Genomic DNA, 23,788 nt, shown 5'->3' on the forward strand with positions numbered 1-23,788 from the left:
TATCAGTGCAATATGACTAAAGACAAACTTTACTCAATGCAATTATTATGCACTATCTGTCAAAAAAGTGCATTTTGAATGTTAAATGTATTTTGCACTGAAAACAAACTGACCTTTAAGTCTGTATGGGACAAGTGACACTTAGCGACAAAATAATGCAGAAAATAGATTGCGGCAAAAATGTGTCCTGTAGCTGTCATACGTGCTGAGCAGTGACCACTGCTGCTCTTACAGGAACACCTGTCAGTGTATTGATTAGCAACAGCAACTTGAATTCCTGTCCACAGAGGTCTCTGCACTACCAAGCTGCCTGTTTATTACTGCTGTTAAAACAAACAGTAAATCAACAGACACTACGCTCAACTGCACATATTGTGATGAATTTTCAAGGTAGTGTATATATTTTCATTAGGTGGAGTTCTATGGTGGTGTAGCTGTCAGGAAAAAAACAAATTTTTTAACAAAACAAGAGAAAGAAATGATCAAATTCTGGGTAGCTCGACCGATTTAAGTATAAAAATGAAAAAGAGCCAGAAAACGTCAAAAGCCCCAGTTTACAAAAATGAATCATGCAAGTTCAGTCATTCAGTCATTTGCTCTGTTAAATCATGCAGACTCAATAACACATTCAGTGCTTTGAATCCACTACAACAGGCCACTGCACCTTGCTGAATGGCAATTTGTGGCCGGTTCATCTGTTACACATCTACTTAAGTCATGCTATATCTCCCCATCGCCTTCCCTTCCTCATAAAAAAAGAGATATAAAATTTGATCCTCCTGTATCTGCAGTCGAGGCTTCTGCTCTGTGGTGCGATAGTATGACACTGGTTGGCTGTCCTCTTGGCATTCCTGTCCCCATGCAATCATTCCTTTAGTACACACTCACTTTTTTCTTTCCTCTATCATTCCTGTGCTTTACCTAACTCAGTTTATCATTAGGTTTGGTGTGTCTGTTATAATGAATGGTTATTGGCACTACAAAGGCATGTTGATGACATTAGATGATGCAGTTCTGCTGGACCAAGTTCTCAAACTTCATGTGTCAATGTGTGCATGTCAAACTCGCATTCACCATGTAAAAATGCGAGTTAATCCTTGTACTAAATTATCCGTCTACGATCTCTACCTTCTTCAATGCGTCACTCTGTGTTTAGTTCACTCCACTCTCTCTGGCTCGGCCACCTTCCTCAGCAGAAACCAGTTGAGCCGTCACTCAATGCCCCCCCCCCTCCTCCCCTCTGGATGATCTCCTGTCTCACTCTCTCACCTTCTCCCTTCGTCTTATTCCACTGACCATGCATGTTCCAAAAACAGATCTCATTTTCATCCACAGGACGACCCCCCCATCCCTCCTCCTCTCCAACCCTTGCACCACCAATCTCCTGCATTATCTCCTTTCCAAATCCAAGCCTTGTCCTGAGTTCCTGTCCAAGTCTACCATCTCACCTCCCCATTGCTCCACCTCAAGCACCCCCCCCCCCCCACCACCACTCTCCCCACAATGTCTCCCATGCTGGAATTTGGGGGCGTGTGTCGTTGGGGTGTCCACCAATCCTGAGCCCCTTGGTGGTATAAAACCCTGAGAAAGTATGTGCTTATTCGCTCTTTCTGTCAGATCAGCACTCCTGCATTGGAGGGTGCCACACTTCTAGGTTAGGGTGGTGGACCAAGGGTAAAAACTGCAGAGAACAACAAAGAAATAGAAGAGCGCGGATAGACACGTTTACACGGACAATCATTTGTCTATCCAGAAAGGATGGAGCACGCACACGCCAAGAGCCCGGCAGAATGCCTGGCTTACTTTGGGGTGAATGAGCACTCCGGTCTCACTCCCGACCAGTTCAAGAAGAACCTGGACAAGTATGGCCACAATGGTGAGAGCATGGGCTTCAGGGATGGGATGGGAGGCCTACTGACAAAAGCACATAGTAACTGTTTGGTTAACTAGACCACATAGAGAAACTTCTCACATCACAGTGAAAGAATAGTTTGAGTGTTTATATTCAAAATATTCCATGTAGCAAAGTAACTTTTACTTTGATTGTCTCCGGAGGAGTCAACACCAGAGATACCGTTGAGGTCGGCTGGGTTGAGATTTTGCATGCAATTTTTTTATTTGCAACAGCTGGTAGAAAAACAGAGACATTGAGAAGCAGAGACTTTGAGGGCTTTGAAGAGCTATTTAAAGATAGCCAAAGAAGATGGCTGAAGAGCGAGAGAGACAGGTGATGGCTCAAGAAGCTTCCTGGGTGATATATGGGGCGGGTGTTAACGGGAGAGGTGGATAAATTTAGGCAGGGTTAAAGGGGGAGGTCCTTAGATGGCTCATGGGTAAACGATCTGTAATACAATTGCTGATCAATAACCAGTAGAATGGCAAATTAGATAGCAAAGGCTTTGTAATGTGCAACAACATTCTTGTTTTCACTCTGGTCTTCATGTTGCCTTGGAACATTTAAGTGAAATGCCATTAAACATTGATGTCATGGACAGCTTTGTTTTATAGATCAAGGGCTCAAAGTGACTGCAGGCCAGGGTAGAGAATCACAGTATCACAGTTTGCAATTAAGCAAATAAAGATGAAATGGTACAACGGCCTTTTATTTCAGGCATGGGTAGAAAGTTTATCATCTTATACCAGGGGTTTTCCAACCAGAGTTTGGTTGTTTGTAGTTGTACATTAATTCATCATACTGTACATAAATCATTTTTACTAAACATATTTTTTCTTGTCTCTTTCTCTCCGGTTCCTTCACCCATCTCCAGAGCTGCCAGCTGAGGAGGGTGAGTGTTTATGCAGCAGCATTTAAAAGATGTTTACATTCGCACAGAAGGTTAAGAAATTCAGGTCATCTGATTGGATCTGTCATTACTAATCTGAAGTAACCCTCATCCACTGAAGGGCTATAATAAAAACAGACAGGCAGCATTTTGATTGTGTGATGCTAACACTCCAACATGACCCCTCTTGTCATTGGACATCAGTCAATATCCAGCAATGCATATTATACCTTAACCATCATCTTTTGCAACAGAGGCCACAAATCAACACTATAGACTGTAAAAAACTGCCCTTTACATACAAATACACTCTCATTACAGTACACCCAATATAGTTATTACATTCATATTTTATGATTGATAGCACCTGATTTTCTTATTTTTCTTTCTTTGTGTCTCTCATCTCTTTCAGGTAAGAGTATCTGGGAGCTGATTGGTGAGCAGTTTGAGGACCTGCTTGTCAGGATCCTGCTGCTGGCTGCCTGCATTTCTTTTGTAAGTTAACAAGGTCTAGTGTATTGCTTTAATTACATCAGTCATTTAAACTGTGGTTATTCCTGTCACATGCATCTTAAACTCAAGTAACAGTAGTAGGATTTGAAGTAGCCAGAATAGTGGTGACAAATTCCACAGGATATCATGTGGGACAGTTATTCACCAAAGAATAAACACTCTCTCTTCTTCTAATTTCATTTTTTGCCACATTATTATTATTATTATATCCTTAAAAGCCATCTTCGAACAGGTAATACACTGAACTTTAAAACCCACCAGTGGAAAACCTGTCACACCAACTGTAAATGATGATTTATTGTATGTCTGATCACTTTGTCAAGACAAATTCTTATCCCCCCTCCAAGCCCCTCCACCCCATGAGGATGACAAACTTGAGAGGAGGGAGGCAGATTGCAAGGGCTTGTAGGAGGTGCATTAATTCCTATGCACAGCTTTCACCCCTTCGGACAGCTGTCACGATGGCCTTAGAAGGCGAATATTGAGGAGCGAGTGAGAGACGGGGGTCAGGAAAGTATAGGGGGGCTAAAGGGGTAAGGGTTTATTTTAAGAAAGCCCCAAGCTGAGAAGAGAAACTGAATCCTTCAGGAAAGGTCAGGACTGAAGGAAGGAACGAAGAGCTTCCACAGAAAGAGGTTCGAAGTCAGAAGGAGCAAGGACTTAAGGGACACTGAAATCAAATTAAAAACAATTAAGTAATCAGATTATGATTTTCAAAACTATCATCAAAATAACTGGAAAAGAGAACTAATTAAAATATTTTAGAATAAATGAAATGTAAATCTAGATGTTCCTTGAATACAGCATCATTGGACATGGCCTTTACAATTAAACTCATAACATTCTGTCAAATGTTTATACTGCTATTCTCATGTTGTACCATATAAATTAACCATGCTAATGTGTCAATCTTACAAGGGTTTTCAGCCCATGAGGAGTCATGATTGACCGATTTCTTCTTTTTTACCAACTCAGGTTCTGGCCTGGTTTGAGGAAGGTGAAGAGACCGTCACTGCCTTTGTGGAACCCTTTGTCATCCTTCTTATCCTCATCGCTAATGCCGTTGTCGGAGTGTGGCAGGTCAGTGACTTGGGCCCAGCACATTCAGCAACAAGACATATCCATTTCAGTGATGACAGAAAGTACACAGGTTCCGGTTACTGCCATGTTTTGTACCCAGAGGTGGTTGCCCAATTGGAACACTATCGCTTTTATGGCTTTGAAGCTCAAAATAGTTTGCTCTGATGTTGCTGTAACAACATTGAGCAAATCTTATATTAACAACATTATTCACTCTATTTTACAGATCAAATCAAATCCTAACTTTATCTATACAGCATTTTACAGACAACACATCTGATCAAAAATGCCTCATAGCATACAGAGAGGAAGAGAATTGATTGAGAAAGAGTTCAATTATGAGAAGAATATTATATTTTTTATGCATTAACAAGTTAAATATGTCATGTAGGTAGTATTTTAGTTATTTAGAGTAATTTTTGCAGTCATTATGCCCATTTTATGTTTTGACAGAAATTTGACAGCAGGCAAGGGATGAGTCACATAATACAAGTCATGCTCTACTACATGCATGCCATTAATTAACTTGGCATTGCTGTCAGGCCTTAGTCAATGACGGACATTATCGTATCCCTGCCAAATGTCAGAATCAACTGTTTCTAACTGGAAATAAAACTGGCCAGTTGTGTGTTCGGCATCAAATGTTACAACTCATATCATATTTGAATGCAGCACTGAATACACCCTGTTGCTGCAGAAGCTCAACAAAAGATGATGAAAAAACTAAAGATAATACTTTTTAATAGTTTTAATTTATGTCAGATCATACTACAACCCTACTCATATGTCATCAGCTGGTGGATTGTGTATCAGTGCATAATTGCTGTGTGTAATGAGTCAAAGCCTGCTAGAGGACATGGTCTAGACCAAGGACACAACAAGTGTCCTTGGCTTGGGCTTTGGCGCAAACAACGAAAAACAAGCGTGTTGACATCCCTTTAGTAATAACTGTCAGTGTGTACTAGGTTTGTCCACATTGTTGTTGTTTTTGCTGACCTCTTTTCTGATTTCCACTCATCAATGACCAAGTGGTGTGTTTTCATCTGTGTATACTACAGGAGCGTAATGCTGAGGATGCCATCGAGGCTCTCAAGGAGTACGAGCCTGAGATGGGCAAGGTTTACCGTTCTGACAGAAAGAGTGTGCAGATGATCAAGGCCAGAGAAATTGTCCCTGGTGACATCGTGGAGGTGTCTGGTAAGACATGTCAACATTGCTTTATTGGTTGCTGGATGAGTTTATTTTCTAAAGGTGTAGCTTAGTCTGTCAGTCTAATCTGTAAACAATGGTGACAGGTGAATAGTCACAGTCCCTTCATTGTCCAAAAACAAATTCCATTAACCTGCGTACATTTCTGTTGAGTGATAAAGAAAAGAGCTTTGTTTACCAGCAAGGCAGTTGCAAATTTAGGATATATGTGTCTGGTTAAGGCAGACAGCAAAGCGTCATGTCTTTTTAAGGCAACGAGTGAAGACGGAGCCACGCTGCTGTGGAAACATGCTGACTGAATGAAAACAAAATCAGGAGTATAAATACCCACACCAGCACCTGCCACACCTCTTCTCCCCTCTCTGCCACTGCCCGCTTCTGTTTATTTGTCAGTGCACACCTGTTGCGTCTCCAGCTGGCTATCCCCGCCCCCCTGTCCATGTGTAGCTCATTCTAATCACGCTATGCATGTGCCAGTTTATGCTCTGTCACATTATGAAATCCATGGATTAAGTATAGGACGATAGGCTCCAATATTGGGAATAATTTCTACCCCTGCTTTGGAAATGTATTGAAAATACATTATTTTATAGTTAGGGTTTCCATAGATGGATGAGAATAGTTGCACTATTAGCAACTATTACAATCACCTGGAGGTTACAGGGTGCAAAAATAAAGAAACTGGAAGAGTTTTCTGACAATAAAAAGTCCACAAATAGAAGGGACCATGCCTATATTTACTTTCTTTTTAAATACAAAATCAACATATCTATGACATTTTAGTAAAAATAACAAGAATTCATGTTAATGATGGCTTCTCTGTGATTCCCACAGTTGGTGACAAAGTCCCAGCTGACATCAGAATTGTTACCATCAAGTCCACCACCCTGCGTGTTGACCAGTCCATCCTTACCGGTAAGCTTACAAGAAACCTGCCAATGCCAAAGCTTGCCAATATGTGTATTTCTGTCTTTTGTCCATTGGCAGTTTTGAGTTAAATTGTCTGTTTTCTCTCTCAGGTGAGTCCGTCAGTGTGATCAAGCATACTGACTCTGTTCCCGACCCCAGAGCTGTCAACCAGGACAAGAAGAACATGCTTTTCTCTGTAAGCATCCTATTTTCTTATCTTCATGGTTACAGCCATGTTTCAAGCTTTTTGGGTTTATTTCTGTACCTGTTTCCTTACCTTCCTGTCCCTCTCTTTTCCAAAGGGCACCAATATTGCTGCTGGCAAGGCCGTTGGTGTGGCTGTGGCCACTGGAGTCTCCACTGAAATCGGCAAGATCCGCGACCAGATGGCTGCCACAGAGCAGGAGAAGACCCCTCTGCAGGCCAAGCTTGACGAGTTCGGCGAGCAGCTGTCCAAGGTTATCACTCTGATCTGCATTGCTGTCTGGGCTATCAACATTGGCCACTTCAACGACCCCGTCCACGGTGGCTCCTGGATCCGCGGTGCTGTCTACTACTTCAAGATTGCTGTTGCCCTGGCTGTGGCTGCCATCCCTGAGGGTGAGGGAAGCTTGTCAAATAACCAGAGTGATAGTCAGAGGAACAAAAAATACTTCTAAATGCGTTTCTCTTCAACACATCACACTCACAGATTTGTCCAATGTCTCTCAGGTCTGCCCGCTGTCATCACCACCTGCCTGGCCCTTGGTACCCGCCGTATGGCCAAGAAGAATGCCATTGTCAGAAGCCTGCCCTCTGTGGAGACCCTGGGCTGCACCTCTGTCATCTGCTCTGACAAGACCGGCACCCTCACCACCAACCAGATGTGTGTGACCAAGGTGAGTACCGCGGATGCAACATTTTCCTCAGTGTACTCAAAAAAGGGAAACAAAGTCGTGTGAATACAGTTTGCAGTATATAAATGTATGTGTATATATAATAACAACTCTCTTGGATTCCTGCTCCTAAGATGTTCATTGTCAAGAATGTTGATGGTGACCATGTTGACCTTGATGCCTTCGACATCTCTGGCTCCAAGTATACCCCTGAGGGCGAGGTGTAAGTTGATTTTCAATGCCCTGTATCACCATTCAAAGTCAATATCATTCATACTGTACATTGAAGTGCACATGAAGCATCTCTCATTTATTTCTTTGTCTTCCAGTTCCCAGGGAGGTTCCAAGACCAACTGCAGCAAATACGACGGCCTTGTTGAGCTGGCTACCATCTGCGCCCTGTGCAACGACTCCTCTCTGGATTACAACGAGGTAAAGTCTGTCTTTTGAAACAAGCATCCACAACTTTCTTAATATACAGTATATTTGCTGCACTTAGACCTCATTACCTCATGGTTAAACCCCATCACCTTTTTTCTCTCCAGTCCAAGAAGATCTATGAGAAGGTTGGTGAGGCCACTGAGACTGCCCTGTCCTGCCTGGTTGAGAAGATGAATGTGTTCAACACCAACGTGAAGAACCTGAACAAAATTGATAGAGCCAATGCTTGCTGCTCTGTAAGTTTCATCTTGACATTTACTAAGTGATTTATATTCTTTAGAGTTAGAGTGACTGCTGTGCCTATCTAATAAAAATCAATCTCTGTCTCTTCCAACAGGTCGTCAAGCACCTCATGAAGAAGAATGTCACCCTGGAGTTCTCCCGTGACAGGAAGTCCATGTCTGTGTACTGCACTCCCACCAAGGGTGATGGTGGCGCTAAGATGTTTGTGAAGGTCTGTCAGATTGTATGTGAATGTATGTTCTGTACCACTGAGTTGCAGACCTCAAAATAAACAACCTGTTTGCTCCACAGGGTGCCCCTGAGGGTGTGATTGATAGGTGCGCATATGTGCGTGTTGGCACCACCCGCGTTCCCCTGACTGGTGCCATTAAGGAGAAGATCCTGGCTGTCATCAAGGAATGGGGTACCGGCCGTGACACCCTGCGTTGTCTGGCCCTGGCCACCCGCGACACCCCACTGAAGATGGATGAGATGAACCTTGAGGACTCCACCAAGTTTGCTGACTATGAGGTGAGAACTGAACAACCTGATGGTTTTAATATAAAAAAGAGGACGCCTGGATGCAGCTGTGACTTAATGTAAAAACTTGATACAGTTTAAGATGAATGACCCTTCTCTCTCAACTCTCTCCTCAGACTGACCTGACCTTTGTTGGCTGTGTGGGTATGCTGGATCCCCCTCGTAAGGAGGTTTCTAGCTCCATTGAGCTGTGCAGAGATGCTGGAATCCGTGTCATCATGATCACTGGTCAGTATTATGGCTGGTTTGTTAGTTCAAGCAACTGCTTGAATTAGAAAATCCCAAGACAATTGATAAAACCCCAACTGTCTGGTATCTCGAGGCTACTCTCCACCAAAAACCTCCTTCTCCATATTTCAGGTGACAACAAGGGAACTGCTATTGCTATCTGCCGTCGTATTGGTATCTTCACTGAGGATGAGGATGTTACTGGCAAAGCCTACACCGGACGCGAGTTTGATGACCTGCCCTCTCATGAACAGCCCGAGGCTGTGTGCAGAGCTCACTGCTTTGCCCGTGTGGAGCCATCCCACAAGTCCAAGATTGTTGAGTTCCTGCAGGGTCATGATGACATTACTGCTATGGTGAGATTATGATCAGCGTATGATACAGCCCAAGCCTGAAGGTATGTGTGTGTGTGCTTAGAAAGTAACTTGCTTCCTCGCCTCCCACCATAGACTGGTGATGGTGTGAACGATGCCCCTGCCCTGAAGAAGGCCGAGATCGGCATCGCCATGGGCTCTGGCACTGCCGTTGCCAAGTCTGCCTCTGAGATGGTCCTGGCTGACGACAACTTCTCTTCCATTGTGGCTGCTGTTGAGGAGGGCAGAGCTATCTACAACAACATGAAGCAGTTCATCCGCTACCTCATCTCCTCCAACGTCGGTGAGGTCGTCTGGTGAGTGGTCTCAGCACAACACAAACAGAAGCAATAAATTATGAAACACATTTTTATCCACTCCTAATTGACATGTTTAAGGCATTTATCTCACTGTCTCTCACTCACCTTCCCTTTCTTCTCCACCCTTTTTTTCTTTATTCTAGTATCTTCCTGACTGCTGCCCTGGGTCTGCCTGAGGCTCTGATCCCCGTCCAGCTGCTGTGGGTCAACCTGGTGACTGACGGTCTGCCCGCCACTGCTCTGGGCTTCAACCCCCCTGATCTGGACATCATGGGCAAGCCCCCACGTTCCCCTAAGGAGCCCCTGATCTCTGGCTGGCTGTTCTTCAGATACATGGCTATTGGTGGTACGTAGGACTGTGGATGTTGTCTTTGGATTTTGTTTAAATGTTATGGCTGTTCTTGTAATGCAGGAGAAACATTCAGCCTTACCTACACCAACATTATCATCTTTCCTCTGACAGGATACGTCGGTGCTGCCACTGTTGGTGGTGCTGCCTGGTGGTTCCTCTACGACCCCACTGGCCCAGGTGTCACCTACCACCAGCTGGTAGGTGTTTGTCTTCCTGTCTTGTTATCTTTCACAAACTCTCTCCAGTAAACACATAATAACCCCTGGCTCTCTTCTCCACAGTCCCACTTCATGAAGTGCCATGATGCGAACGAGGACTTCACCGGCATTGAATGCGATATCTTTGAGGCTTCCCCTCCCATGACCATGGCCCTGTCTGTGCTGGTCACCATTGAGATGTGCAACGCTCTCAACAGGTACTAAAATGTGTTTGAATATTATTTGTGTCATGTTACCTTTCCAACTTGTACAGCTCATAGCCAGTATAATGGAACTCTTTTTTTAGCAATGCAAACTTAAAAAGAGTCCTGGTAGCTGAAGTTGCATGTTATACCCATCTCTCTCTCCATCTTTCCTGTCAGCATATTTGCCAATAACTGACCAGTGAAGGCAAAAAAGTGCCAAAATAATATCTATTTAAAACAATTCTGAAGATGTTTGTTCTCATAATTCACTGTTTTTTTAACCCTTTCAAGCTTGTCTGAGAACCAGTCTCTGGTCCGCATGCCCCCATGGAGCAACCTCTGGCTTTCAGCTGCCATGACCCTGTCCATGTCCCTCCACTTCATGATCATCTATGTTGACCCTCTGCCCGTAAGTCTCTGCTCTCTACGCTTTGCTTTAAAAACTATGGGACCAATCTTGTGTAAATCTGCAGGTTTTGAACAGGAATATTGTCTTTACGTTTTTGTGACATGTAGTTGCTTTCCCAGTGGCACTGACTCCACTCCACTCTTTTGCCCCTCAGATGATCTTCAAGTTGACCCATCTGTCCGTCGAGCAGTGGTTGATGGTTCTGAAGCTTTCCTTCCCTGTCATCCTGATTGACGAGGTGCTGAAGTTCTTTGCCCGCAACTACGTCGAGTGTAAGTATCCCTGCATTTCACTCTAACATCATGAAAGAAGATTTACTATATTTCCTAAGATAACATCTCTGATTCCTCTTGAAAATATGTATTATCCTTTATTGTGATTAATAATATTAATAATATCACCTTTTAAATTCATTTTTCATTAATATTTTAACAAAGTGTAATCCCTCTCCATCTTGTATTGTTATTTCATTTTATTTAATCATCCTGATACTGCTGTGCTATCTATCTACCATCCATTATAAATTCTATAATTCTCTCCTCCATTCATCATTAACTCATTTAACCCATTCTGTTGATTTCCAGGCTAATTCACTCAACCTACCACCATTAGCCTGTAACCAAGGTACTCCACAGCTTGCACCGCTAGTGGCTGTCACTGTGTAGCTATCATTTATGTGCTTGCTTATGGTTACGCTCCTGCTCTTATGCAGATCTCTTTTCTGTAGTGTCTACTGTATATGAGTCTCATGTTGTCACAAAACTCCAGGGTCTCCCTTTTATCAAATGGCATAATTGGGGAATGTACAGGGGGACCCCTTAGTGCTGCGCTCTGTATTTGAAGTCGTCCTTTGAGCTTGCTTGTTAATTATTTCTGATGTCACACAAGCTCAGTTAGATGCCTCAGCAGGTGAGTCCACCACCTCTGAGATGCTGTCAGTGTCAGTGTTACAGCGTATTTGTTGTTTTGTTTCCGTCTGCAGTAGGAGAACAATAGTAGTGGTACTGTTTTTGTAAATATGCCTGATGTTGTCTGTGTCCCACAAAAGCTTTGAGATACAAAACTGGCCTTCAGTAGTCAACTAGTTCTCAAAAAGATACATTTTTTTTTAGCAATACATGTTTTCTGTATGTTTTTCTGTTCTGTCATTCACGCCTCAATCAAACTAGATTTTTGGTATTTTCATACCAAAAACAGTTACTGTAAATACAGCCTTCCTGGAGTTTCAACTTTGAGATGAGATTTGAAATTGTTCCTCAACCAATTCAATTTTGAGTCTGCAAATAAGAGCAACACCTCTTAAGCTCAGTGTCTCATCACTGACTTTTTTCAAAATCACTTTTTCAAACTTTTTGCTACTTTCATTAGATTTGATTTCAGGGACTGAATTTAGGGAAAGGTGATCTTAACGATCACACAAGCTTACTTTTTTTTTGAGGGGGGGGTTCAAAAACTTCCACAACACTTTGGCTTATTTGCAAAGTTGTTCTTGTTTGTCTGTTTCCATTGTTGACTGAATTAACTGTCTGTTTTTGACTGCTTATTCATTATCTCTTTCTATTTTTCTCTTTTTTTCCTCCATTTCCAGCTAAATAGAGATGTTGAAGAAGGAGATCATAAGGGTTGGAGAGAAAGAGGCCGAGAAGAGTGAGAGGAGAATCATAACCAATTAAGGGGAAGCCCTAGTGAGCCAACCAATAGAAGAGAGAGGAGAAAACACAGGAAAATTTACAAAAAAAACAAAACAAAATCTGTCAAAAAATGCTACATAAAAATAGCCTCTATATAAGGAAGGAGATTGAATTAAAATAAAGGGAGGTGTCCCTGCCAATAAAGTATTAAAATATTTAAGATTTTATTCTAAGAAATAAAGTATGTATTAAAAGTGATTTTTTGTTAAACTTGGATATTGTCCACTGTTGTGTTTTTGTGTCCTCTGTCCATTTTCATATGATTGACTTTCCAGCTCATTACTTTTATTCTAGTCTTTGTTACTCGTGTCTCGTGCAGCCTCCCTGCTTTGGCTGGGCTCTGTACAGTGTGGTGTAGGGTTGCAAAATGACTTCATATGGGCAAAAAAACCCACCAGCCTCCAGCTGCCAGCGCTCTCTATAGGCTCCATGCAGTCAGTGGACTCTGTCAGAGGTCTCATGACATAAAATAGGCATGTCCACATAGTCACAACACTTTTGGTCTTATATATTGTTTACGTGATAAGATGCAATAAAATGATGATTACAAACTTATGCACTTGTATTGTGGAGCAAATTTTTATTACATATATTTCCTCTGCATCTACTAATTGAGAGATTCAGTGTTTAACATCCAAGCTTGTGAGTTAAACTTTTTTTTTTTTTTTTTACTCATCATTTTTGGTATCAGCCAGTGTTCAATTTCTGCCGTTTGAGTGTTGCACAGTGTCAGTTCATCAGTCTTTGGTTTGCAGAGCTGCATCAGTTTGGAATACCCAGAAAATTCATTAGATGAGGGTCCTGAATGGTATATTGATATCCTTCATTTGCTTTTCATAATCTTCATCAAACACTTTGGACTGCTCAGGTGTGAAATGGTTTGTCCAATCCCCAACCTCACCTGAAGAGAATACGATAATGTTAGATAGTGTTAGATAGATATACCAATATGCTGTAAGCAGAAAAAATCCTCAGAAGCAAGCTGTTAAATAATTTCCCCCCCAAAACTGAAAGTCTATTATAAACCAAAAGCAAAGGCAGTAAAGCCAGAAACCACCAGGGGGCACTATTGTACTATACAATGTGAAGTAATGGGCAGAAAACAAAATGTGATCAAATACATGACTTACAGTAGTAAATCTTTAGCTTTATACTAATTCCTCAATAATTTTAAGGTATTTATCAATTAATGCCTAAGACAATTTACAGCAAGTTGGTGGGAAATGGTACAATTTGTAAGAAAAAACTGAAAGAAAATGCTAAATTGGTTGAGTTTACTTATTACACAGTTACATGGCAACTGCTTTAGGATTTATTTATTTTTTTAACCTAATATGTTCGTTTGACACACAAAACTACTAACTGAAAAGTAAGCATTGTCTAACTGAGTTAAAGAATGGTTAAGTCTAATTTATTAAGAATTTTTGAAAATTAACAACTATATATGACCACATATATATTTACCACAGTTGACTGTTTTTTCTCTGCTCTTCGATTATAATGTTGAGATTTTGGTGATTTTACTGAATTAGATTACATAATTAATGGTACTTTACTTTCCCTCTTCCTGTGTGTTTATGGTAGTGAAACAAGGTGTTCACGATATTATATTCACCCACTTATTCATTTTGAAACTCAGGGCTTCTGAGATCATTACATGCCCTCCACTGCTCATTATTGATTATTTGGATCAATATCTTACTAAGACCACATTCATGCACCTTTTCTCATGAAGGGAGAGATGGTTTGATCAAAAACTGGTGCTGGGATGCAGGAGTAGTTGGTCATCGGGTTCTCCTTCATATTCTTAAAGGAGGTCAGCTCCACAATACGAGTGATGACCTCATCAGGAAGTGATAATTCCAGGTACCTCATGATGCGCTCAACTTCTCGACGAGGATTCTGCGGAAATAAAAATATTGTAGGGGTGTGCTAAGCAAGCTTTGATAATATTACATGTAATTGTGGTTAGTGTCAAAATGTTGAGCATCATTACTTCTTTCATGTCTTCATAGAAGAGGTAAAGGATTTTCCTCTTCTCTCTCTCCATCCAGTAACCTTTCACATGGTCATACCAGGAGCCCCACGACACTGTGGAAACAAAATGGACTGAGTGACTTTCACTGAAATATACATCCCGGACCAGTTAAAAGTTTATGTCAACTGTGACTGTTAACTTAATTAAGCATGAATCATACATGTTGTATCTAATATGATCAGAGGCGACAGTCCAATAAAGGCAAATATACACAAAAATACCCCTTAAAATAGATTGTTATCTTTCATTGGTTAGTTGGTTAAAATAGTTAGGTGCCACTTTCCAAGACTTTATACAAGGTTAACAACTTGTAACTATCAGGGCATCTGCACCAAAATCAACAACTTTTAACTATTCACAACTGCTATTCACTAACCCTAACCCATATATCATAGTAATAATCATTTATCACTTAATAACATTTATAATCACAAATGTATAAGGTTTTTTTGGCTGTTTTAGATTAGAAGGTGAGAAATACACAACACTATCTTAATGACTTTGTTACCATTTGTAATTGTATAATTATTATTATTATTATTATTATTATTACAAAGTGAGAAATTCCACCATGAGTATTTATGCATCATCATTTTTTGACTGCAGGCTTGATGTCTTTCTATAACCTGAGACACTTTTAGCCTGCAATTTCTGATTTAATGGCTACTTGGGGACTACACACATCTTTATTATCACTTTATAAAGTTTATAAGGCAAACTTGAGAGCAAACGGTGTCTTATTTACATGTTCAGCTAAAATAGGGCAACATCAGCATTCATTTGGAGTCAAGTTTCTGACGAACAGACAAATAGAATATTCACTCTCCTTTCAGGTCTATTATGTTTTCACTAACTTCAGAGGGAAATATCAGGCTCTTTGGCTGCTTAATGCTCCTCTGTTTATCAGGTAGTTTATGGTGTTTACTTTACCTCTCCTGTGCACCCCGTGTCTGTTTTTGTTAACCCTTAACTTGCCTCTGTGCCGAGTGAGGTCAACCTGTCACACATAGTGATGTATTAACTGCAGGTGTTAACATTATTGCGTACTGTGAGGTGTGTATGAACCATTTTTCAGGAGGTAAGTGGCTAAATACTCTATTGGAGTGATCTTCTTTATGAATTGGAGGAATAAACACCAACCTGGCAACTAAAAAGTTATTTTGGCTTAGAATGGATGTATACATCTTTAATAACAATAACTGAAGTCTTTTGATACAGTTTAGAAACCTCAAAAAGTGGTACTACTTAATTGGATATTAACAGTTCGATCATCTTCACGGTATTTCCAAAAACCCTATTTGAAAACACACCTGTGACAACAAAGTAGGAGCTTGTTTATTGATGGCAAAAATAACCTGTCTAAAAGAGAAAGAACATAACAGCATTTAGACTAAGATAGGCTTAATCTCACAAATGAATAGGAACAAAACAAAAAGAAACATGTTGAAATGTTTTTGTGGAACTGTGGGGCACTTTTCTTCCGATTGGCATTCACTGCACTTTGCAGCCTCGCGGGGTGCTGCTAATCTCGTCACAGCCAGTGAGGCGTGTTAAGTTTCACATGGGGGGAAAACTAAAAAAAATAACTTTTTCTTCCAAGTTGCCATGGATTCAAAGCCACCTCTACATACTTACATTTTTTGATTTGCACAAAAACCTAAAGGAAACTTACCAGTCAAAACCAACTACCAACCGCGTTGTGCAGACAGAAATATAACCCGTTTGACGGAAGGTAAGATGACACTCAGGAATGTGTTTTAATCTACTTACATTCCCCTTTCATGAACTTGTGGATGTAGCCCTCCCAGGGCCCGGGCTCAGGCTGGGTCAGATTCATACAGTCAAAGTGGTAGTAGCTCACAAGGTTGTCTTTGGCATTGCGTGCCACGTAGATCGCCTTTACAGCACAATCAGGACAGAAAACAAAGAGATTTAAAATAACAAAGCAGAGAAAAGTCACTTGATGAGGCTGTGGTTGTATGGCTTTGTATTGTTAACCTCTCACCCCATTATCACAATACAGAATTCACTGCGGGATTCGCTCTCTGTCAAATGTCAGATCAAGTCTTACCTTGCACTTGTTTTCCCAAAACCCAGTTGGCACCAGCTGAAAAGGAAGATGTGTCTTGATAACTCTCGGAGGATCCATTTTCTTCAAAAGGTCAAGACCTGAGATATGAATTCAGGGAAAAGGATGTGTGCATATGAAACACTCCTGTCCACACTAACTCATATTCCATGTTTGTTTATGTTATGGATAAATATCCTGCAGCTGCCTTTATGAACTTCAAATAGTTTTTGTTCACCAGATTAAGATTAAAGGGTAATTCTAGTATTTTCTTATTTTCCCCTCATTTTAGGTCTAAGGGACAACATTTTTTGGAATTGGTCCAGTATTGAGCAAGATAACTTCTGCCAGCAGCCGCAAAACAGAATGATTTTGGACACTAACAATAGTTACATATATATATATATATATTGTCAAAGTTTGCTGAGCATACCTCTGCAATGTAATCTTTGGGGAATACTTTGCACAAAATATGTCCACTAAAAGTGCCAGTTTTTGCCAGTGAAAGGTCCAGACTGTTATTATAAAGGTCTGACAGTTAAAGTAAACACAGGAACTAGCTGCCTCAGCATTATGGCAGCCAACTTCTTAAAAGAAGAATGTCAGCAAAGAGGCCTTTACAATTTTAGCACCATCACAGTTGCTTTTTAACTTTAGAACAAATATCAAGAGCAAGCAGAGCAATATCATTTAAGTGTCTTGATACATGGTGTGTCTGCTGCAAAATAGTTGGCCATGACATAAGAACCATTTTTGATATTCATCTGTCATACTCGTAGTCAAAAGGTATTCCAAGTCTGCTTTAGCTCCTTTTGATTTTACGGCCTTCGTATTTTGGCAATCATCAGTTAAATGGAATGGTTAGACATTTTGGGAACTGCGCTTATTTGCTTTTTAGATAAGGCTCAAGGTTCAAGGTTTGTTTAACGTCTTTCAAAACATGCTTTCACATGAACAGAACAAAATTTGCGTTCAGGTCCCAGCAGCATAATAAAGTGACAGTGATAAATAAAAAATAACAACAGAGGATTAATACCACACTTCACATCCATTAAGGATAAGGTGACAGGACAAGAATGGTGGAAATGGACAGGTTTAGCATTAACCTACCTCACTGACAACACAACTAAGAATATGAGAGTTGTATCTTCTCATTTAACTATTGGGAAGAGAACAAATAAGTATGTTTTCCATCATGTTTAACCTTTTTCTAGCAAAATAACTGATTGTAAAATTGTTCACTATGGGGCTGACCTCGATATTGATGAGTCAAATCATCGCTATGAGTCAAATTCTTCACTTTTTTTCTACATCGTTGCACACTGAGCTATGCGTGTCTTACAATCACCAAAGACTAACTGTGGTGGAAATAGAGAAAGGGGATGAAATCAGCTCTAGCTCTGGTGCTGACGTTTGAACCAGACGCTCACACCCTCCTCCACTGCATCTAGAAAGGTAAGCGACCTGATGGTGGTTTGTGCATCATGAAACCAGAAATGTAGATGATGGTAATAAATTGAATAAACAAGCCGCACACTTTTAAGTCTTTGTTTCCTAAGTTTGATATATTAGCTGTTTTTAATAGTGGCCAAAAATGTAGTTCTGCAGCTTTAAAATTTAATTGACAAAAATAAATAATTCAAGGCAGCTGGAGGCAACATGGCACCCCTGCAGAGTCTGGCTTCACTAATTCAGAAATTCAGGTTTTCACTTCACTGAACTACTATATTGACTTGTTTTTTTATGTTACTAGCAGAAATTGCAGTCTGGGCACTAGGTTGCTGAGGGAAATGTTTATGGGTTAATAGCTCATTGACCCTGATTAAGGCGAACGAAATGAGCAGTAAAAACATTCCTCCAGGAATTGGATTTGTGAGTTCTGACATGGCACAGTCAGACCTCTATTTGGTTTGAGAGGTAGAGAAAAATATCTTGAGTTTCGGCACAAGAGGAGCACACACTGTGAATATTTAGGACAGATGGTGCTGAGGAAAATAGAAAGCGATGTAAAAGCAGCTCAAATCAAATTAAGTCTAAATCATTATTGAAAAACAGAAAACACACCAAGGAGATACACACCTGAGGGGATGGGTGGTGGAGAGCAGATCTCAAGGAAAGGACTGCGCATGGGGGTGGGGGCTCGTTTGCAGACTTCTGCATCTCCATTGTGAAAGAGCAGGTCAACTATCTCCTGGGTCCACGTTGTTCCTTATGTCCCCAAAACACAAATTAACTTTGAGCTGAATTTATAGGATCATTTCTGAGTAATTAATCTCATCTTACACCCACAACAAAATAACCAACACATTGGATCTAGTTCTAAAATCACGCCTTTCCCAGGTTGTGACAATTTTATAGAAATTAGAGATGTCCTGAACACAAAGGAGGGAGGAGTCTTTGTGACCTTATGCAAAGAAAATGCTCCTGCAACACTGACAAACACTACAACCACACTGGCTAAATGGCTTGCTGGATGTTCTCCACCTTTAACTTTTTTTTCCTGAAAATGTGGTTCTCCTTCAGTGCTTTTAAATAATAAATCTCACTTCCATCAGGGGTTTTACTGACTTTATTTCATGGAAAACTAAAGTACACAACTGTGAAAAGAAAAAGAAAAAAAGCACTTTAAAAAGAGCTTTAATTCAAATATACAAAGAAATGTCTTGTCCAAAACTCATTTAGAGATGTACTATCAGTGATCAAACCAGCTGTCTTACCTGCTTTGGGGTAGGTGGCGATGAGGAGGTCTGAGGGATCAGGATGGAAATCCCAGATGGAGTCCCAGTTGTTGGCGATGTGGTTCATGAGAGGAATCCCTCTGACTGGGATGAGAGGGAAGCGAGTGATGGATTTGCCAGCCTTCTGAATGGCTTCGCTGTAGGTCAACTCTGACATGACTGACACTGACGAAAGTTTACCTGAAGCCAAAATTAGACGGTGAAACAAGGCCAGTAAGGTGTTTTTTTCCTGAAGTCCTGCAGCAGCTCCTCTCTAAGCAGGCTTGTTCAAACAGTCACTGTGGGTTTGCTTTTGTTGACCTTAAATTCCAGCTCTTCCAGTTTCTTCCTGCTCATTTGTCAGGCCCACTTCCTCCTCATGATTGCATTATTTCCTCCTCTATGTCCTTGTCTGCTGTCCAGGAAAAAATCTCTCCGCTTCTATTTAGAAATCCTCTTGTTTTGCAGCTGTTTTCAGCCTAAATCCTCTCCAACATCTGCAACCAAAAGCAAGAATCTCTCAGCAGGCTCTCCCAGAAAACAGTCTGCCCTGCCCTACTCCCAGCTGAAGCCTAAGTGCTTCCTTCACACACTCTAAAAGATGTTTCTTTTGCCCTCTTTCTATCTTTGTAACCTTGCTGTCTGAGTGCTTGTACCAGGTTCTTATCTGTCTGCAGTCACTGGATCTTGCACCAGCAGAACTACACTAAAGTGCCCTTATGTAACTTTCAACCCGGTTACGTGTGAATGCCAACAATGCTCACAACATCTCAACTGCTTCCCCTGAAATTTGACAAAAGGACAAGGTGGGAGGGGGCCGTTGTCTCCACCAACCACGGAGAGGCATACAAAGAGTATACAGAGGTAGATTGATTGTTGTGGTCTGAAAGTTTTAGTGGATAAAACATTAACAAAGGATAATGTTCAAACAGACTATATTCATTCATGCCTCTGTGTGATTAGAAGCTTCCTGTGGTGGTGTCACAATGGGGGGACTCTGATTTAGTTTTTTGTGAAAGATAACATTTGTAGACACTCTCCAGCTGAAATAACACCTTTGGACCAAAACTTTTTAAAGATATTTTTTCAGTAAATAAGCATTTAACAAAAGTTCGTCTAATTTTAACTTTATCAAAGACTTACTATAGAGCAAAGATTCATAACCACGTACTCACTTATCAAAGTAGATGGAGCTTGTCTGGCACCACCCGTGCTTGGCGTCAGTCGGGGTGTTGTCCGACTCCTCTGTCTGTCGGAGCGGAACTTTCCCTGAGTCTTTTTTTTCTGCAGACCCCCACTAGTGGTTATCCTTCAATGGAGACCCAGTTGTTAGTGAGCGAGAGTCCATCCTGCCGAAGAATCACAGACGACGGAGTGATGCATCTTTCTCTTTCTCTTTCTCTTTTACTCATACCAGCACAGTCAATCACATACAGTCGCTCAGCTTGTATACTGTAACTCCTAGTGAACATTGAATAAGAGAGGGTAATAAAGTTACAATGTCATAAAGTACACAAACACACGTCATTGGTTACGACGAATAAATTATAAATGCAAAAAAGAAAAAGGGGGAAAGGTGGCGTAACATTTGATACAATATTCAAATCAAATCTATTCTGAATTATACTGCACATATTGATAGTTAACATATCATAACTACTGATAGTGATTATATTTACAATTTTAAAGTGTAAAAAAAAAATGATTTCGAGGCAAGTCAAAAATTCTGGACTATAATCACTATAACCTCCAAATGTGTTGCTATAGTGATGAGTGAAGATGTGATACACTGAACAAGTACATTAGTTTGTGATCACCACTTAATTGTACTTTTAGATTTTTCACAGTTTTTTTTTGTTTGTTTTTTTGCAAAGGCTGTCGTGCTTTTTCTCCTCTTTCTACTGTCTCATATCCTTTCCTTTTATATCTTTCATACTATCTTTATTTAGCTTCTGACATCAGTTAAGAGGAAATGGTTCAATCAAAGCAGGAAAGGATTTTGATTTGATCAACAATGGAAGCAAAGAAGCCATTATCCATGTGACAAATTAACATTTAAACTATTTTTTTTCCAAATAAAAGGTCAAATGTTAGCCATGTCTCCAAGAACAGAAGTTAATATTATGTAATTATCACAGTAAATCTAATCATTTAATGAATGTACAAAATAAACAGAGTTGTTATGAAAATAGAGGCGAGAATCGCTCGTTGACACTGAGCCAAAATATTTTTGCCATAAAATCCCACAAATGGATTGCTAGTATAAGTAACTTGTATACTAAAGGATGGTGAATGCAATATGACTTCACTTAAATATGTAATAAAGGGGTTTAATATTCTACTCCCATGAAGTCTCAGTCAGTGGTCACATTCAAAGCTGCAGGGGCTCAGTTAAACTGACTTTGAGTCTCTATGAATCAAACTTTTAAAAAATGCTGCTTCCTACACTTCCCATTATGCTAATCAATATTAATACATAATGAAAGACATAATAATAACAATTCATTAGACATTCCCTGCCAGTTATAATGCTCCCAGTATATAATGCAGGTCTTCAGTCTATTATAAACAGTGAACTGCTGGCCTGCATCCTCACAGTTTGGATCTGCTTCAACACAGATTTCACAGTTATTTATATTATACAAAAGAATCATGTCTATGACCTCGCGTTTAGTCACTTATTTGCTGTTGCACTCTGTCTTAGTCTTTAATGGTTCCACATTGTTATCAGTGGATCTCATTTGACATCTGGTTCATCTTCAAAACATTCTTATTTACTCCAGTGGAGTTGAATATTTACAAAGAGCTTAAAATGTTTTAAAAAAGGTCACAGATCTGGATCAGGAAGCTGTAGGTGTGACTAACTTAACCTTTGTCAGGTTAAGTGAGATGAAGATTTAGATTTTGAAAAAATTACTAAATATTTGATATTACTCATCATTAATCATCTCAGTTCATGTGCATGTGCAGTCTATCTATCGGTGTGTTATCCTCTCAGGTCTGTAGGTATTGCTTAGAAAAGAAAAGTGTGCTGTGACACTGTAAATGTTTCAGAAAAAGTTGCATGTCAGTCGAAGGAGTGGGTCTGCTTTTACCATGAATCAACAACTATCTATAAACCAGCTTGTACTAGGGTTACTGTTTTATTTGTTGTGTGGCAAAGTGGTGAAAATGCAATAACTCCAGTCTACACAGGTGGTTTAAAACATTATATAAAGGGTTATACTACAAAATAGCTAGTATGAACATATTGAGGCATTGTTTGGACCTGCCTTTTGTACTGTAACACCTAACACACTGTGTGTGTTTACACATAGGCTGAGACATGAATTCAGAGACAAAAACATACTGTCTGATAGTCCTTGTTTCTTCAGTCACAGCTCTGTCTGGCCTTATTGCTAGTGCAGTGTTTAAGGATCCTACATCCACATGGGGACAGTGTGGAGCCTCTAATCTCATTTGTTATCAGATCTAAATGTAGTTAAGGTTCCAGTATACTGGAAAATCTCAGGCTCAAAAAGTCAGAATTCAAGCATTTTCTCGTAATTGCTTTTACGTGTCTGTATTTTGTGGATCTGTCCTCTGTCCTGTATATGTTTCTTCACACTGGTTTATTGTACATGTTTCTCTTGAAGAACCTGATGAAATAAAGGATTAAAGTTGAAAGTTTCTGCACTTTTAAATGGTAAACACTCTGTCCATTGTTAAATGTTTAAATGAACTGTCAAGCAGAGTTTACTTCCAATGGAAATATTGTTTCTGCCTGCGGTGGGAAATTGGCAATGGAAATCATGTGCTGCTAATTCAAAGCAGCTGCTGCTGACTGAAAAGACTAAACTGAGCAAACAGCTCCCTGAACTCAAGTCCAACAAACCTTCTAGCTGTAGGCGTGTCATATTTTGGTCTCTGCAAGCTTACAACTATACCTATAGGTAGCCAGCGCATATAATTCCTGTGTGGCATTGGCTGGTTTGGGTCCCAGAGTCATGTAATTCCTGTGTGGTAAAGACAAACTAGTTTAATTAAAAAATTAAAAAATAAATAAAATTAGATGTAGTTATATCAGAAGGGTGCACAAACTATACCATATATTGCTAAAACAACAAATCTAATGGTGGCCTAAGACTTTTGCACAGAACTGTATATCTGAGTGCAGACTATAAGCAAAGTGATGAGGGACTTTGAGAGTCAGCTGAAAAAGATGATGTGGAAAGATTTTTAACTAAATTTGACAGATTTTCCTGCTATTTACAGATAAAGGGGGCCAAAGACACACAGTGCTCTCTGAAAATGCCATAGTACACCATTAGATTTGTTGTTTTAGCAACGCTATATAATGGCCATATATAATTATTTTTCAGTCTCTTTATTAGAATAGAATAGAATAGAATAGAATAAAACCTTATTGTCCACGATGGTGGAAAATTGTCTTTGGCTCACCAATAACAAACAAACAGTGTACAGAAATTACATAAATATAATATAATCCATAACGTTACTTAAAATTGTTTCTTAAAATACATAAAAAAATGTGAGGTATAGAAAATACAAGTCCTGTATGTGTATTGGTCATTTGGAGGTGTATAAAATATGAATTGCATTTGGGATGAAAGACTTCTTATAAATATTCCTGGTTG

General features: G+C 40.1%; 2 protein-coding genes across 4 annotated transcripts; one reads left to right on the forward strand and one right to left on the reverse strand.

Moving 5' to 3' along the window:
• Positions 1 to 1,618: 1,618 nt before the first annotated feature.
• Positions 1,619 to 12,542, forward strand: atp2a1l (ATPase sarcoplasmic/endoplasmic reticulum Ca2+ transporting 1, like). Its single transcript, XM_053341387.1, has 24 exons — positions 1,619 to 1,876; positions 2,769 to 2,786; positions 3,196 to 3,278; positions 4,272 to 4,376; positions 5,435 to 5,573; positions 6,420 to 6,500; positions 6,605 to 6,690; positions 6,797 to 7,094; positions 7,206 to 7,372; positions 7,504 to 7,592; positions 7,699 to 7,801; positions 7,915 to 8,046; positions 8,148 to 8,264; positions 8,345 to 8,563; positions 8,689 to 8,800; positions 8,933 to 9,156; positions 9,250 to 9,470; positions 9,617 to 9,819; positions 9,937 to 10,022; positions 10,107 to 10,240; positions 10,520 to 10,637; positions 10,792 to 10,909; positions 11,222 to 11,252; positions 12,226 to 12,542. The coding sequence occupies exons 1-23, from the start codon at positions 1,759 to 1,761 to the stop codon at positions 11,224 to 11,226; spliced, it is 2,976 nt and encodes a 991-aa protein (XP_053197362.1). The 5' UTR covers positions 1,619 to 1,758; the 3' UTR covers positions 11,227 to 11,252; positions 12,226 to 12,542.
• Positions 12,543 to 13,000: 458 nt separating this feature from the next.
• sult1st6 (sulfotransferase family 1, cytosolic sulfotransferase 6) lies at positions 13,001 to 20,587 on the reverse strand. 3 transcript variants are annotated; one of them, XM_053341399.1, is made up of 8 exons: positions 20,327 to 20,587; positions 19,152 to 19,352; positions 18,514 to 18,642; positions 16,438 to 16,535; positions 16,137 to 16,263; positions 14,325 to 14,419; positions 14,050 to 14,230; positions 13,001 to 13,229 (listed from the first exon to the last, which is right to left on the reverse strand). In XM_053341399.1, exons 2-8 carry the CDS (start codon positions 19,327 to 19,329, stop codon positions 13,117 to 13,119), a joined length of 921 nt encoding a protein of 306 aa, XP_053197374.1. In that variant the 5' UTR covers positions 19,330 to 19,352; positions 20,327 to 20,587; the 3' UTR covers positions 13,001 to 13,116. The 3 variants fall into 3 exon arrangements, with proteins under 3 accessions (XP_053197374.1, XP_053197372.1, XP_053197373.1); XM_053341397.1 differs by having other exon boundaries at positions 19,152 to 19,648; positions 20,327 to 20,586; XM_053341398.1 differs by having other exon boundaries at positions 19,152 to 19,648; positions 20,323 to 20,586.
• Positions 20,588 to 23,788: the final 3,201 nt, after the last annotated feature.

This window comes from Scomber japonicus, chromosome 20 (assembly GCF_027409825.1).
Source record: "Scomber japonicus isolate fScoJap1 chromosome 20, fScoJap1.pri, whole genome shotgun sequence".
In the NCBI taxonomy this organism is placed as follows: Eukaryota; Metazoa; Chordata; class Actinopteri; order Scombriformes; family Scombridae; genus Scomber; species Scomber japonicus.